The sequence below is a fragment of the Sprattus sprattus genome (assembly GCF_963457725.1).
Source record: "Sprattus sprattus genome assembly, chromosome: 9".
Lineage (NCBI taxonomy): Eukaryota > Metazoa > Chordata > Actinopteri > Clupeiformes > Clupeidae > Sprattus > Sprattus sprattus.
Window position 1 is genome coordinate 3,551,551 of NC_137928.1, and position 14,474 is coordinate 3,566,024.

Below are 14,474 nucleotides of genomic sequence, written 5' to 3' on the forward strand. Positions count from 1 at the left end.
TCCTACCATAGAGTTCTCTACCAAAATGTTTTCAAGAAACCTGGTAAGTGCTCTTGGTCATTTTAAATAAATCTCTTCTGTGGTCCTCAGAGGAGCTGGGATGGATCCCAGTTTGGGGCTGGGGTGGGGGTGGGGGGGGGGGGGGGCAGAGTGTGTGTGTGGGGGGGGGGGGGGGGGAGGGGCCTGCGGAGTTGGTGTCACCCCACTGTTTCACTTCTGCCTGTTAGAAGCATAACAGGATAACAGTGCCAAGTGCACAAACTAAAAAGAGACAACGATTGGCTTACACCCACCTGTTTCCCTGGAGACCATCCACTAACCAATGGAGAAGAGAGTCTCCTCCCAGAGTAGTTTTGTTCCATTATATATCTATTTTTTGAATGTTGGTGTAAATGTGCTTCTGTTTTGTGGCACCATGCTGGTTGTACAAATTGTCTGACACTATTGGCTATCCATAGTAAGCAGGAGGGCTTGAGATGAACGCCCAGGCCATGAGGGCTCCAGGAGGGCTTGGGATGAACGCCCAGGCCATGAGGGCTCCAGGAGGGCTTGGGATGAACGCCCAGGCCATGAGGGCTCCAGGAGGGCTTGGGATGAACGCCCAGGCCATGAGGGCTTCAGGGGCTCCCTCCTTGCCTTGGCTCTTCAGGCAGAGAGCAGAGAGCACGGACAGGCGAAGGGCGATGGAGCGCATTCCCACCCTCGTGCTTCACCTGGGCCGTGACCTCAGAGCTATGCGAATACGCATGCATGAGAAGAGGCAAGGCAAGGCTGGTTGTTTTTTTTTTATATTTGTTTTGTTTTTTTGTTTTTTTTAATTGTACAGGGATGGGGGCCTGCTGGTCAAGTGGAGTCCCCAGAGCATGCCTTCTCAAAGGACAGATGGAATAGCACATTCGGAGTCTAAACTAGGGGGTTTGGGTGGCTTGGTCTGTCCTGTTTCTTTGGATTATTTCATTTTGTTTGATTTGTTTTTGTTTTTCAAATTGGTGTAGCCATTTGTAAAATGGGACTGTCGGGCTCTATTTTCGTTTTGGATAGTGGGTTCTGCCATGTCCAGTCTAGCAAAATGATCTGTCTTTTTTTGCAGGATTTCAAGAAGAATCCAACAGAACACCATGTTTTAAAGTGTATAAATTGTAAAATAATTGTTATTGTACTCACTGCTGAGGTGGACTGTACAGGGCCTTGTTTTCATCATATTAAATGTAGAAAAAGGAAAAAAAAAAAACCTGAATAAATGGATTTGCTGCTTTGTGTTTTTATCTCCCTCTGTGCGTGAAGGAGATGTGCAAAGTGAGTTAAAAGTCCTCCTGTTGACCAGGGGTTGTCAAGGCTACTTTTGTGATGACGTTCTTCTGAAAAGGAACAAACGGATAAAAAAAAAAGGATAATCTCTGTTCACTCAATCTGTAATCCAAGGATTTTTTTTTTCTTTCCAACCAAAAAGTCTGTAATTTATCAAACTACAATTTGTAAAAACCAGGCTGTCAAATGTATGTCAATGTATTACATGGCAATTATGACAATTAGCTCAAACCTCTTTCCAGGCTTTTTGCATGCATGTTATATTATGGCCTGCTGCTTTTGAATTAAGGGGTTTAACTTGCTGCATGTTAACATATGATGACCTCAACAAGTCGGTGGTCATAGACCACTCATCTGCCCTCTTGTAACCATATTAAGTCCTCGAACCCGTCTGGCTCATAGTCTTTTGTCCGGGGTGAGACGACCGCCATCTGCCGCTTGTGCATAAGCACACGGCTTATAATTACCCGTTGTGGGGGACTCCGCTCATGGTTATGACAACCTTATCGCAAAATTACGCTTTTTGCTCGTTTGATTGCAGTTATTTTGCGGGTTTTTTTATTTAATTTTTGTATTGTATTGTTAATTCTGATAAGATGAAGTTGGTGGTACATTTTCGATTTAAGATAAAGGTGCCTGAAAATATGAGATGACGTCAAGGTGCCCCGAAATCGATGCGTGCCAGATTGTCCTGTAGTTGCAAACTGACTTTCGGTGTCTTCGACATGTCCAACAATATGTAAGTTTATGGCAGGTTGCGGGAAGGATTATCTCGTCATCAGATCTTCTGAAAGATGCTGCGTAAGGCACATTTATTCAACAGCAGAGTGGACGATGAGAATGTGGATTCTGGAGCTGAGACGGCAGAGTAAGTTTGCTTCTTTGCAGGCTAGCTTCTGGGTGCTAGGTTAGCCAACTGGTTGCTAGCCGCTATTTTGTTGGTTTGTTTGCGGTATCCAGGGACTTTGTTATGAGACAGTGTTTTCATTGAATAAGGCAACATTGCACCTTTTATACTTATTTTCTGGTTGGAAACGTTTTGTTTCACTTAGAAAGATGTAGTTGCTTCTCATTAACCATAACTTATTGTTATGATGTTACTAGTCCAACAAAGCAGCCTAATGGGTTACGTTAAATGCGCAGTGTGAGCAACTTTATCTGTCGAAATAAGCTGCTAATCACTTTCATCAAGTTTATGATTGTCATCAAAGAATGGGGAATTGTCTTGATTCATTAATGTAAAAAAAACTAAAACTATTAGGTAACGTTGCCTATATACCTCAATGAGAAAGTCCGTTACTCCCCCTTTGAAGTAGGTGGTCTTGACAACCTAGGACCAACTGCAGAAAATTCATTGATGCGATGCTTAGCCTTTTCTCCATAGCCACCACCCGCTAGGAGATTGCTCGATGTAAGTTATGAGTTGAGTTCTGTTTAAAAAAAAAAAAAAAAGAACAAAACAGGCAACGCGATATGTATATTTTCCAGGATAGCCTACTTTTAAAGCTTGCATATGGCTCAGACTCCGGTCCTGGACAAACACTAACATCGTGTGAGCAACACATTGAAAATTGGTGAACCGTACGTCCTGCCGTCTGATTTCGAAATTGAACGTCTCAGCAAAGCCGATTGTCCCCATCCTCTTAAGTGGACGGGAGAAACGATGTTTGGGCTACCATAATAATCTAAGCTTATGCACGCAGTGTCACCAAGTGAGGCTGAGGTTGGGTTAATTGAAATCACCTTACCATGTATTACACAACAGTGATCTCAAACAACGATTGTTGAGACATTTTGTGACAGCAAAATTTCTCTCTGAAATGCGCAGGTCGGACTACAGTAAACTGTCATCCAGCTGCGGTAAGTAAAAGTATTTTGTATTTTCCTCTCTGATGTCCAATACGCCTGTGAATTCTGTATCACTTTATCCCATAGGGTTGTGTCATGCTTTGCGTATATTCACGCGTGGAATTTGTAGTTTCATGTCTTCAACTTTATTTTCAAAACGAAGACCACTTTTGGCAGTACCAGTAAATTCTGGATTGAATTATGGCCAGCTCTATCCCTGAGCCCTCTGCTCTCTGAGTCACCTCTGCCATCCACCTCCAGGTGAGCTGATGGCAGTGCCGTCGCCGGAGCTCCCGCAGGTCACCATGCACCTGCTGGCCAACCCGGGCGACTCGCTGTTGCTGCAGTACACCCTGGACCGTCTGCTGAAGTGGGTGTGCCCGGGGCTGCGGCTCTTTCACGTGTCGGAGCGCGCCAGCCCGCTGCGGGGCTACGCCCGCCCCCACCCGTGCCTGTCGGCCGGCTACCCGGCGCTGGCCGTCACCCTCTTCCTGCACGAGGCGTACGGCGAGGAGCGCATCCTGCGCGTGCTGGACTTCCTGCAGCGCCCGCCCTGGCAGTACCATCACACGGAGAGTGGCGGAGCTCGCGCTTCGGCCGGCGTACACATCACCTCGAGCACCGCGCCCAGCAACGCCCTGCTCAGGTAAATACCTTCACTTCTGCATGTTTCAAAATCTATAAACTGTGCACAGACACATATAAATACACTTGTATACTTTCACATTGTATATCATGTGTATCGTATATATACATTTGTATGATTTAAATGTATATTTATGTATGTATTTAGGCTACTACTATTCACAAAATCCATTACAATTAAATTAAATGTAAATGTAGGCAGGTATACAGTATCTTCTGCAGTACTTCTTGGAGGTCATATTTTTCTGATATGGAATATAAAATATATATATATATATATATATATATACATTTGCCTACATTTACATTTAATTTAATTTAATGTATTTTGTGAATAGGAATAAATATATACATACATAAATATACATATAAATCATAAAAATGTATATATACGATCCTCATGATACAAAAATGTGAAAGTATACAAGTGTATTTATTTATATATATATATATATATATATATATATATATATATATATATATATATAGAATATGTACCTCCAAGAAGTACTATAAAGTCCTTTAAATGTGTGTCCCAGGCCCTACCTGCTGCCCAGCCGTGACTTCTACAGCCTGGGCACGGGGATGCCAGTGTGGGGGGTGCGGCCGGTACACAGCGGGGGGGAGGTGGTGCGCCTGACGCTGCACAGCGCCTACGACAACTACGAGGACGGCGTGCGTCTCTACGAGACGGTGCTGGGCCAGCGGGCGGAGGAGCAGAAGGCGGGGTTCTGCTGGTTCACGCTGCCCGGCCCGCTGGACCTCCAGGACCAGTACCCGTACAGGCTGGGCGTCACCCTGCAGCTGGCACTGAAGCAGCTGCAGCCGGGCGTGCGCGTCCAGCCCTGTAGCTCCGCCGTGCTCCAGTTCCGCGCCGGGGAGATCGGCCAGCTGGTGCCGCTGCTGCCCAACCCCTGCTCACCCATCAGCGCCACCCGCTGGCAGACCGAGGATCTGGACGGGAACAAGATCCTCTTTCAGGTGAGAGTCCCTCACAACATGCTTGTGTTGTTGTGTCAGTGTAGAGCTAAACTCATGACGTTATTATTCACGAAGAAATTACAATGACCATTTTTAAGATCCTCTTCCAGGTGAGAGTCCCTCACAATATGCTTAGTGTTGTTGTGCCAGTGTAGAGCTAAACTCATGACGTTATTATTCACGAAGAAATTACAATGACCATTTTTAAGATCCTCTTTCAGGTGAGAGTCCCTCACAACATGCTTGTGTTGTTGTGCCAGTGTAGAGCTAAACTCATGATGTTATTATTCACGAAGAAATTACAATGACCATTTTTAAGATCCTCTTTCAGGTGAGAGTCCCTCACAACATAATTGTGTTGTTGTGTCAGTGTAGAGCTAAACTCATGACGTTATTATTCACGAAGAAATTATGATCACCATTATTATTTTTTGGAATACTTATTCATTGGTTACAGATGTTGCGTTATCCAATTTATCATTGCAGAAATCACACATTATCAGTCAGCAGTCATTACATGAGTACCTGTATTGATCAGCGCAAAGGGGTCGGAGTTCTGTGCACAGATGAACAATGAATGTGTTACGCCCCACGTCCCCTGTCCACATCCCCTGTCCATGTCCTCTTAAGAGCTGGACTTCCCTTTGCTTGTGTTGTTACAGCTTTACATTTTTTTTAGTCCATGTGAACATTTTACTCATGAACAAAACCTCTTATCCGTATAGAGGCTGCATAGAATAGCTCAAGGGGATAGTAAGACATGTCTTTTCATTGCACCATCAGAATGATGTCATCTTTGGTCAACATGCCTTCATAATTACGTTATTGCCTAATCCTCATTCCATATTGGTTCTGTATTTGTAACCAGAAGGATGGTTTAGAGATCTGTGTGATCTGGCCACAGAAGCGTGTGAATGTGTGCCGTAATTACAGTCTAAGAGCCTCAACAGCAGGGACTTCAGCATGTGCTCTCTGCACGGCCATCTTTGAGCCTCAGGATCCCACCAGCACGGAGTCGCTATTATCACCTTGCTTCGCTCCGCTTGTTTTTGTTAACATGCCACCGCTACTCTAGCTGGCATGTCACCGCTACTCTGCCTGGCACGTCACCGCTGCTCTGCCTAGCGTGTCACCGATACTCTGCCTAGCATGTCACCAAGGCACGGACCCCTGGAGCGCTGGCAGTGAAAAGCCGCAGGCCTGTCGTTCCATTGAGGCTTGTGGGAACGTAGTTAGCTCCTGCCCATACTCATGCTCACACTCATACTCATACTTATGCTCAGTCATTGTGGCTTTCCCAGTCCACTGTCACGCCAGGAGGCATTTGCTGTGGCTGAGGAGGCCTGAAGAGCTGGAAGGCCTCCTCTACAATTATCCCTCAGCTATGGAAAAGTTTACTGGGATGAATCCGCCGCAGTGTGGCTGCCTCGGTCTTGTCCTCCGGTTGTACTTTTGAATTCCTGACGCGGTTCGGGGCACTGGGAGGGTTGTCAGCTCCAATACAAACAGGTCATCAAGCTGCCACGGAAACCTTTTAGATGTCCGACCAAAACACACCAGCAGAGTGCGATGGAGAGGAAAGGGTCACTGATCCATGCACCGCACATGGACTGGGTGTAGGACATTGTGTCCAGACTTCTGCCTTTAAAAGCCATTTTTTCCATCGACATTTCCCTTAAAGGCAGCTATTCTTTTTGATCCTTTTAGTTTTTGTGATTTGTGTAATTAGCCAGGTGCATCCTGTCTGCTGTTGACCCGGGTGCCTTTAGCACGTGCGCTAACGCTCTGCTGCTTAATCTACGTGTGTGTTCTGTGTGAACAAAAGTTTCTCTCTAACTGCAGCTGATGCCAAGATTAGTTCCCTGTAAAAAATATACCTCAAAATGTCGCAAATTGTTGCAGACAAACTGCAAATCCTACACTTCCTTTCTTTATACAACAATTAACAATTAACTATTTGCTTAACTAGATGTGTTGTGTGATGTAGAGTGCTTCCTCTGTGACTGCAGCCTGCTCTGTCTGTCTCTGTGTGTCTCCCCCAGGTGAAGGGCTGTGTTCAGGCCCAGCGGCCCTGCGTCTCTGCTTTCCCTCTGACCTCCGCCACCTCCAGAGCGGGCGTCCCCAGGCACCCTACCACGTCTGCAGGCGTCTCCCCCAGTGGCAGGCTGGTGCAGCTGAGAGAGACCCGTGTGACTCTGGGCCGGATGCGGGCCGAGAGTGGGCCAGAGCAGCGCTGCTCCTCGTACGCCCCGCTGAACATCGGGGGTGGGGAGAGCGTGGGCTCGGACAGCTGCTGCAGCACCCCTCCCGGCAGCTCCTGCTACTCGTCCCAGCGCAGCAGCCCCGCGCCCCCCACTTCCCACCCCCCTGGGTCGGCACAGCCCCCCTCCTCTTCCTCCTCCCTGTCTTTCCAGCTACTGGAGGAGGAGGAGGAAGAGGAGGAGGAGCCGGAGACCAACGTGGACACGGGCTGCGCCGTGGTGCCTTCGCGGGCCGAGAGACCCGCCGCCGTCGGAGCCTCCGCGCTGGAGACGCTGGCCAGGGAGCTGAGCCGCTGCCTGCCCGACCCACACGCCGCGGCGCCGGGCACTGCCAGGATGTGGGCGCCCGGGTCTCCAGCTGGCACAGAGCAGAGGGCAGAGGTCACTGCGACGTCTGTGGGAGGCCGCAGGAGTCCCAGCAAAACCACAGAGGTCAGGGCCCCAGAGGAGAGGACAGCCGGGGGGGAACCGGGTCCAACTCCGGGTCAGAACCACACGCAGCAGGCTGATGAGTTCTTCATCTGACCTGGCTGGACCTGTCTGATTGATGTAGGGTCGTCCTCTTCGGGCCTCACAGTGGGTCTCTACTCAGACCCGCAGCTCAGCCAGTGCCAGTGAAGGAGAGGGTGGAATAGGAATATCTGTCACGCCAGTTTGGGTACGGAATTAACAATCTGACCAAACACAACGCAATCTGAAGCCAGATGTGTCAGTGACTTCACTGCCCCCCACCTCCACCTCCACCTCCTCCTCCTCCTCCTCCTCCCCCTCCACCTCCTCCTCCCCCTCCACCTCCTCCACCTCCTCCTCCACCTCCTCTTCCTCCTCCTCCTCCTGCCCCTCCACCTCCTCCTGCCCTGGCTCCAACACGCATGGCAGATATGTGACTATAAGTGTTGATGACGTGACGGCAGCAGGAGCCCCTCAGGACAGGTTTGCCCCTCAGGACCCAGGGGCAGATAGGGGTGGAGCCCCTCAGGACAGGTTTGCCCCTGAGGACCCAGGGGCAGATAGAGGTGGAGCCCCTCAGGACCCAGGGGCAGATAGGGGTGGAGCCCTTCAGGACCCAGGGGCAGATAGAGGTGGAGCCCCTCAGGACTCAGGGGCAGATAGAGGTGGAGCCCCTCAGGACCCAGGGGCAGATAGAGGTGGAGCCCCTCAGGACCCAGGGGCAGATAGAGGTGGAGCCCCTCAGGACCCAGGGGCAGATAGAGGTGGAGCCCCTCAGGACCCAGGGGCAGATAGAGGTGCAGCCCCTCAGGACCCAGGGGCAGATAGAGGTGGAGCCCCTCAGGACCCAGGGGCAGATAGAGGTGGAGCCCCTCAGGACCCAGGGGCAGATAGAGGTGGAGCCCCTCAGGACCCAGGGGCAGATAGAGGTGGATCCCCTCAGGGGCAGATAGGGGTGGAGCCCCTCAGGACCCAGGGGCAGATAGGGGTGGAGCCCCTCAGGACCCAGGGGCAGATAGGGGCAGCCTAGACAAACTGGCACACATGCGTCTGGGCTGACAGAGGATGGCTTAAGTGTGTTAGACAAACAGTGAGTGGTGCTTGAAGGTTTGGGAGCCTTTTACAATGTTCTGTGTTTCTGCATGAATGTGACCTAAAACATCATCAGATGTACACACAAGTTCTAAAAGTAGATAAAGAGTACCCAATTAAACAGATGAGACACAAATATTGAAGAAAATTATCCAGTATGACGTGTATGAAAATGATGCCGTATTACATATATGAAAATGATGCCGTATTACATATATGAAAATCATCCAGTATCATATGTTGGCTGACCAACAAATATCTCTCTAAGAGGCGAGGCGTGTAGTAGTCTGTGAGGTCACATTTTTGGTTTAAATGAGAAGTGCTTTCTTTGGAGAAAGGAAACACAGCATTATATCATAACAACCTTATCCCATCTGTGAAACATGATGGTGTTCGTATCATGGTTTGGGCCAGGACGGTTTGACGCCATTGATGGAACGAATTCTGAATTATGTCAGCAAAAACGACATCTGTCATCAGAATTAAATCCTCCTCAGATCAGGGTTGCTGATATTTGTCTGAAAAGCGCCCTCTTGTGTTTATACTATGCATGACCGGTTTACCTGCATATAGAGATGAACTAGAAGTATTTATATTGTATTCTTTCTTTTTTATATTGTGACATTTTTTAATTAACAATGATTTTTGTACATTTTAATTGCATTGTAATTTATTTTACTGAATCTGATTGGGTAATCATTTGAATTTCCCATCCTATTTCGGCACATTTTAGTCAGTCAGTTTGCATATCTTAAGAATGAAACAAACTTTATTAATGTAACCTTATTTAAGATGTAAAACACAATGGTGTAACAATAACTCCAATATTAAGTTTGCTGGCTAGCTAGTGAACCTATCTTTGCTAACTTAATCAATACCATCATCGGTGCCGTTCATTTGCTTTTCATAGACTTTAGAGACATAGATTGGTGTAATATCTGTACAATGCCGGTTTTTCAAAGAAGGTATTTGCAATTGAACACATTATAATTCCCTTTATCAATTTTGTTTTTGCAACAGCCAAATCTGATCAATGAATATCAGTCCAAAATATCAGTAATCGGCCTTTCTCAGCCATTAGATATTGATTTTCTCGGTAGATCCCTAGAGTAAGGTAAGGATTTAAAGTGGAAGGACTTGAAGCGTTGTTTAGTTGCTACTCAAGGGGAACCACCAGATACTGAAGATCTGTAATACTGGATAATTTTCCTCAAGAAATAAACGAGCAACTATGATACCTTTGTTTCATTTGTTTAATTGGGTTCTCTGTATCTACTTTAAGGACTTGTGTGAAACATCTGATGATGTTTTAGGTCATATTCATGCAGAAACATGGAACATTTTAAAAGGTTCTCAAACTTTCAAGCATGACTTTGTATCATATAATTTATGCTGCATTCCTGTCATTTGTCTACGCCTTGTATGACTAGATAAATATAATTACAAATGCTGTATGTTAATATAACAAGACACATTCACAGACAATGTATGATGATCACAATGTACAATGTATGACAGTGTGAAATACCTAGGCTAATGTAGTTAATTACCACATAGTCTTAAACATTTGGCTCAGTGACCCTGCTCTGATGATGATGATAATGATGATGATAAAGGTGATGATGAAGATGATGGTGATCTGGCTGGGTAGTGTTTAGGTAGGCCAGAGAACTGCCTCCGATCTAAAGCAAACAGTTCCCATCCTGGGGGCGGCCAACCCACAGCTGTGTGTGTGAGAGGTCAGGAATGTTCTTCTGTGCTCTCGGGCATCACTATGGTTACGCCAGAGATCTCTGAAAATCCCAACTTCTGCAAACCCTACAGAGTCTAATGCCAAACCCAGCAGTGCCTGGGCTGATGTTATTGGGCATATGTTGCTATTATAATTAGGCAGAGTGAAGCAATGTGTGCTCTGGTACTGACCAGTGAATGACCACTAATCATGTAAGATGTGTCCAGGCAGTGGTTATTACCAGAGATGCCCATACAGATGCTGTGTGTACTCAACCGCCCCTTCTGGTTCCCAGTGCTGGGCTATGCTGAACTGCAAGGCATGCTGGGAGACCAATCCCATAACCAATTGTTTGTGGAATCCATCGGATGGCTAGACTACCACTAATTTGGATGTTATTAATACGAATTTGAGTGGGATAGTGAGTGGCTGTGCTTTGGTTTTCCAATTGTGTTAAAACTTTGAAAATTATTTTTATAACGATGTCTAAAGAATGTTTTGCCAAACTTATGGAATGGACATGTACTAAACATTACATTGGAGGGAAACCCTGAGTTTCAAGGTAACGTGAGACAGCTTTCTGGGCTTTCACATTACTCCTCTCCTGTCTATGATTTCGATAGCAATAATCACAGCAGGTTCGACCTGTGTAGCATTAGCAATAATCACAGCAGGTACGACCTGCGTAGCATTTGTGAATGTCTTCGACTAGACCAGTGGCCCCAGATGTAGTTCTGTCCTCTGAGGACTTCCAGGGTATGTCCATGTTATCTAGACGAGACCGTAGGTGCTTAGTGTCAAAGAGAAATCAGAGTCTAATGACAGAGGGTCTTCTCCATTGTGCTTCCTCTGATCAAGGACAGGAAAGCCCCCATCTAATAGCCACTAGCTCAGACACTGGTCTTGTTTGATAGTGAACCACAGGAACCGTGTTTGATAGTGAACTACAGGAACCGTGTTTGATAGTGAACCACAGGAACCATGTTTGATAGTGAACCACAGGAACCGTGTTTGATAGTGAACCACAAAATGATGCCATCCAGAACTATTAATCCACATTTACCAAGACTAAAGTGTTGTTGTATAACAAACAAAGTGTTGTTGTGCTTGATGAGTGCTAGATCAGGGCTTGGTATGGCCTGGATCCCTGTTATGGTTGGCTGGGGGGTGTGTGTGTGTGTGTGTGTGTGTGAGAGAGAGAGAGAACGTTTGTGTGTGTGTGCATATGTGTGTGGGGGGTTAAGTACGCAGACCTTGTCCACAGAAGTATACCAAACACTTAAGTTAACTCAGAGTAGTAAACTCCTATTAGAAGAGCCTATGCCTTTATAATGCTCCTAGCATAACAAAGAGAGCCATAGAGCTCTTCTTTTAGGAGGTTTACCACATACTCTGAGTTAACTACCCCAGGGTTTGTCACTAAACCACGTACTTGGAATACTCCCCTGGTCTCTGATGTCCTCATAACCTAATTAAACATTCCATTTTATATTAAATTATTTTAATATGTTCCTATGTTTGTGTTGTGTCGTTTTTGGCTTTGTTGAGATAGAGACTTGAGTTTTAGAACTTGAATAAAAGGCAGTGCATTTGTTTTATTGTTATACAGCCGCGGAAAAAATTAAGAGACCACTTCAAAATGATCAGTTTCTCTGGTTTTACTATTTATTGGTATGTGTTAAAGTAAAATGTACATTTTTGTTTTATTCTATAACCTACTGGCAACATTCCTACCAAATTTCAAATAAAAATATTGTCATTTAGATCATTTATTTGCAGAAAAATGACAATTGGTCAAAATAGCAAAAAAGATGCAGTGTCTTCAGATCTCGAATAATGCAAAGAAAACAAGCTCATATGCATTTTTAAACTACACAATACTAATGCTTTAACTTAGGAAGAGTTCAAAAATCAATATTTGGTGGAATAACCTTGATTTAAAATCACAACTTTCATGTGTCTTGGCATGCTCTCCACCAGTCTTTCACATTGCCGTTGGGTGACTTTATGCTACTCCTGGCGCAAGAATTCAAGCAGCTCGGCTTCTTTTCATGGCTTGTGACCATCCATCTTCCTCTTGATCACATTTCAGAGGTTTTTTATGGGATTCAGGTCTCGAAATTGGGCTGGCCATGACAGGGTCCTGATCTGGTGGTACTGCATCCACACCTTTACTGGCCTGGCTGTGTGGCATGGAACATTGCCCTGCTGGAAAAAACACTTCTCAGAGTTGGGGAACATTGTCAGAGCAAAAGGAAGCAAGTTTTTCTTCCGGGACAACGTTGTACTTTGCCTGGCTGAGGTTTGTAAAAGACCATAAGGATTGAACCAAAGCGGACTGGAGGGTCTTCTAGTTCGTCTTCTCTGATGAGTCCAATTTTCAGCTTTGCCCAACACATGGTCGTCTGATGGTTAGACGGAGACCTGGAGAGGCCTACAAGCCACAGAGTCTTGCACCTACTGTGAAATTGGACTCATCAGAGAAGTTGCCAGTAGGTTATAGAATAAAACAAAAATGCACATTTTACTTTAACACATACCAATAAATAGTAAAACCAGAGAAACTGATCATTTTGAAGTGGTCTCTTAATTTTTTCCGCGGCTGTATATCTGTTAAAGGTCCAGGGGACTGTAGCCAACCCTGGATGTGGGAATATTTATGACAAATTGAAAAGATGGATAATATGAATGGAAACCAAAGAGCCCAGAACAACTTCCAAAAAGATAAAAGGTGAACTCCAAGGTCAAGGTGCATCAGTGTCAGATCGCACCGTTAAAGTCGACCAGGGAGGACACCACTGTTGAAAGCAAATCATAACAAAGCAAGACTGGAATTTGCCAAAATGCATATTGACAAGCCACGGGGCTTCTTGGAGAATGTCCTTTGGACAGATGAGACAAAACTGGAGCTATTAATAAGCTATGGAGGATCGTAAAAAAAGACCAAGTATTTTCTCTGATTCGGAAATAAGAACCTTGATTGAGAGGTATGACAAACACAAATATATTTTAACCTCAAAACAAAGCAACACAATAACAAACAAACGAAAAAACGATACTTGGAAAAAGCAACTGCAAGTATAAACGAACTCCAAAATTCTGCGGACTGCGGAGACTAACAGCCTTTAAACTAAGCCACAGCATCTGAGGACCATACTTAAACATAGCCACAGCATCTGAGGACCATACTTAAACATAGCCACAGCATCTGAGGACCATACTTAAACATAGCCACAGCATCTGAGGACCATACTTAAACATAGCCACAGCATCTGAGGACCATACTTAAACATAGCCACAGCATCTGAGGACCATACTTTCACGCTGTTGGGCTTCACGGTTTTCTGACGATACTCCCAAAAGCACTTTATTTACCCTCTGTTCCAACAGCATACAGAAGACAGTAAAGATTATTACCAGGCGTTTTTATCCAAGGCATCGGATTCAAATTAGCTTTTGACAGGATTCGGCCCTCACTTAACCAGCACATGAGGTGACGTCGCTAACCGCTGTGTCAGAAGCCCTCTATATGTCAATCAATGATAAGAAGCAGGAATAGAAAAAGAAAGCCTTTATTGTCATTGTATTCTCATACATCCCGTTTGCATCCCGTCTCCGGCACCCTGACCACTGCATAATAGTTCCATTCAATTAGTTGGTTATTGAAACTGTTGATGCCATTATCAAGTCCAAGTTAGCCATGTGGTTTGGAGAAAACCCAATGAGATGACAGAGCCAAACAAAAACATAGCCAGGAGATGGTAAAATATCATAACTGCACATTTTAAATGTTGAAATCCCTCATATGTGATCCCTGTGCTTGACATGCAGTTTAGGATGAAGCCCTTCTAGTTCAGTATGCAAAATATGGTCTGAAGGTTAGACGTTAGCAGACCTTCTCTTATGTGGAGACTGTTTAGCAGTGAAGAGTTGCATGTATTGTCTGCTGCAGTGTCATAATTCTGATGAAGTTCAACAGCTAAAGTCGTCTCATTCAAGTACCAAGGACGATGAGACGACTTGTGAATGTGGAATCTAATAGGTAAGATAGAGGCAGCCTCCTATAGAAAAAACAACAGTCCAGTTATAAAGTCATAGAAAAATCAGCCCCCTGACTAAAGTATATGAATGAACTTATGAAAAAAGACAAACATTCA

The 14,474-nt window shown here is 45.4% G+C and overlaps 1 protein-coding gene across 1 annotated transcript; it reads left to right on the plus strand.

Moving 5' to 3' along the window:
- Positions 1–2,087: 2,087 nt before the first annotated feature.
- On the plus strand, positions 2,088–7,568 carry fam124b (family with sequence similarity 124B; the record flags this gene model as incomplete). Its single annotated transcript, XM_080844753.1, has 5 exons — positions 2,088–2,176; positions 3,137–3,168; positions 3,418–3,802; positions 4,341–4,782; positions 6,825–7,568. Exons 1-5 carry the CDS (start codon positions 2,103–2,105, stop codon positions 7,566–7,568), a joined length of 1,677 nt encoding a protein of 558 aa, XP_080700879.1. The 5' UTR covers positions 2,088–2,102.
- Positions 7,569–14,474: the final 6,906 nt, after the last annotated feature.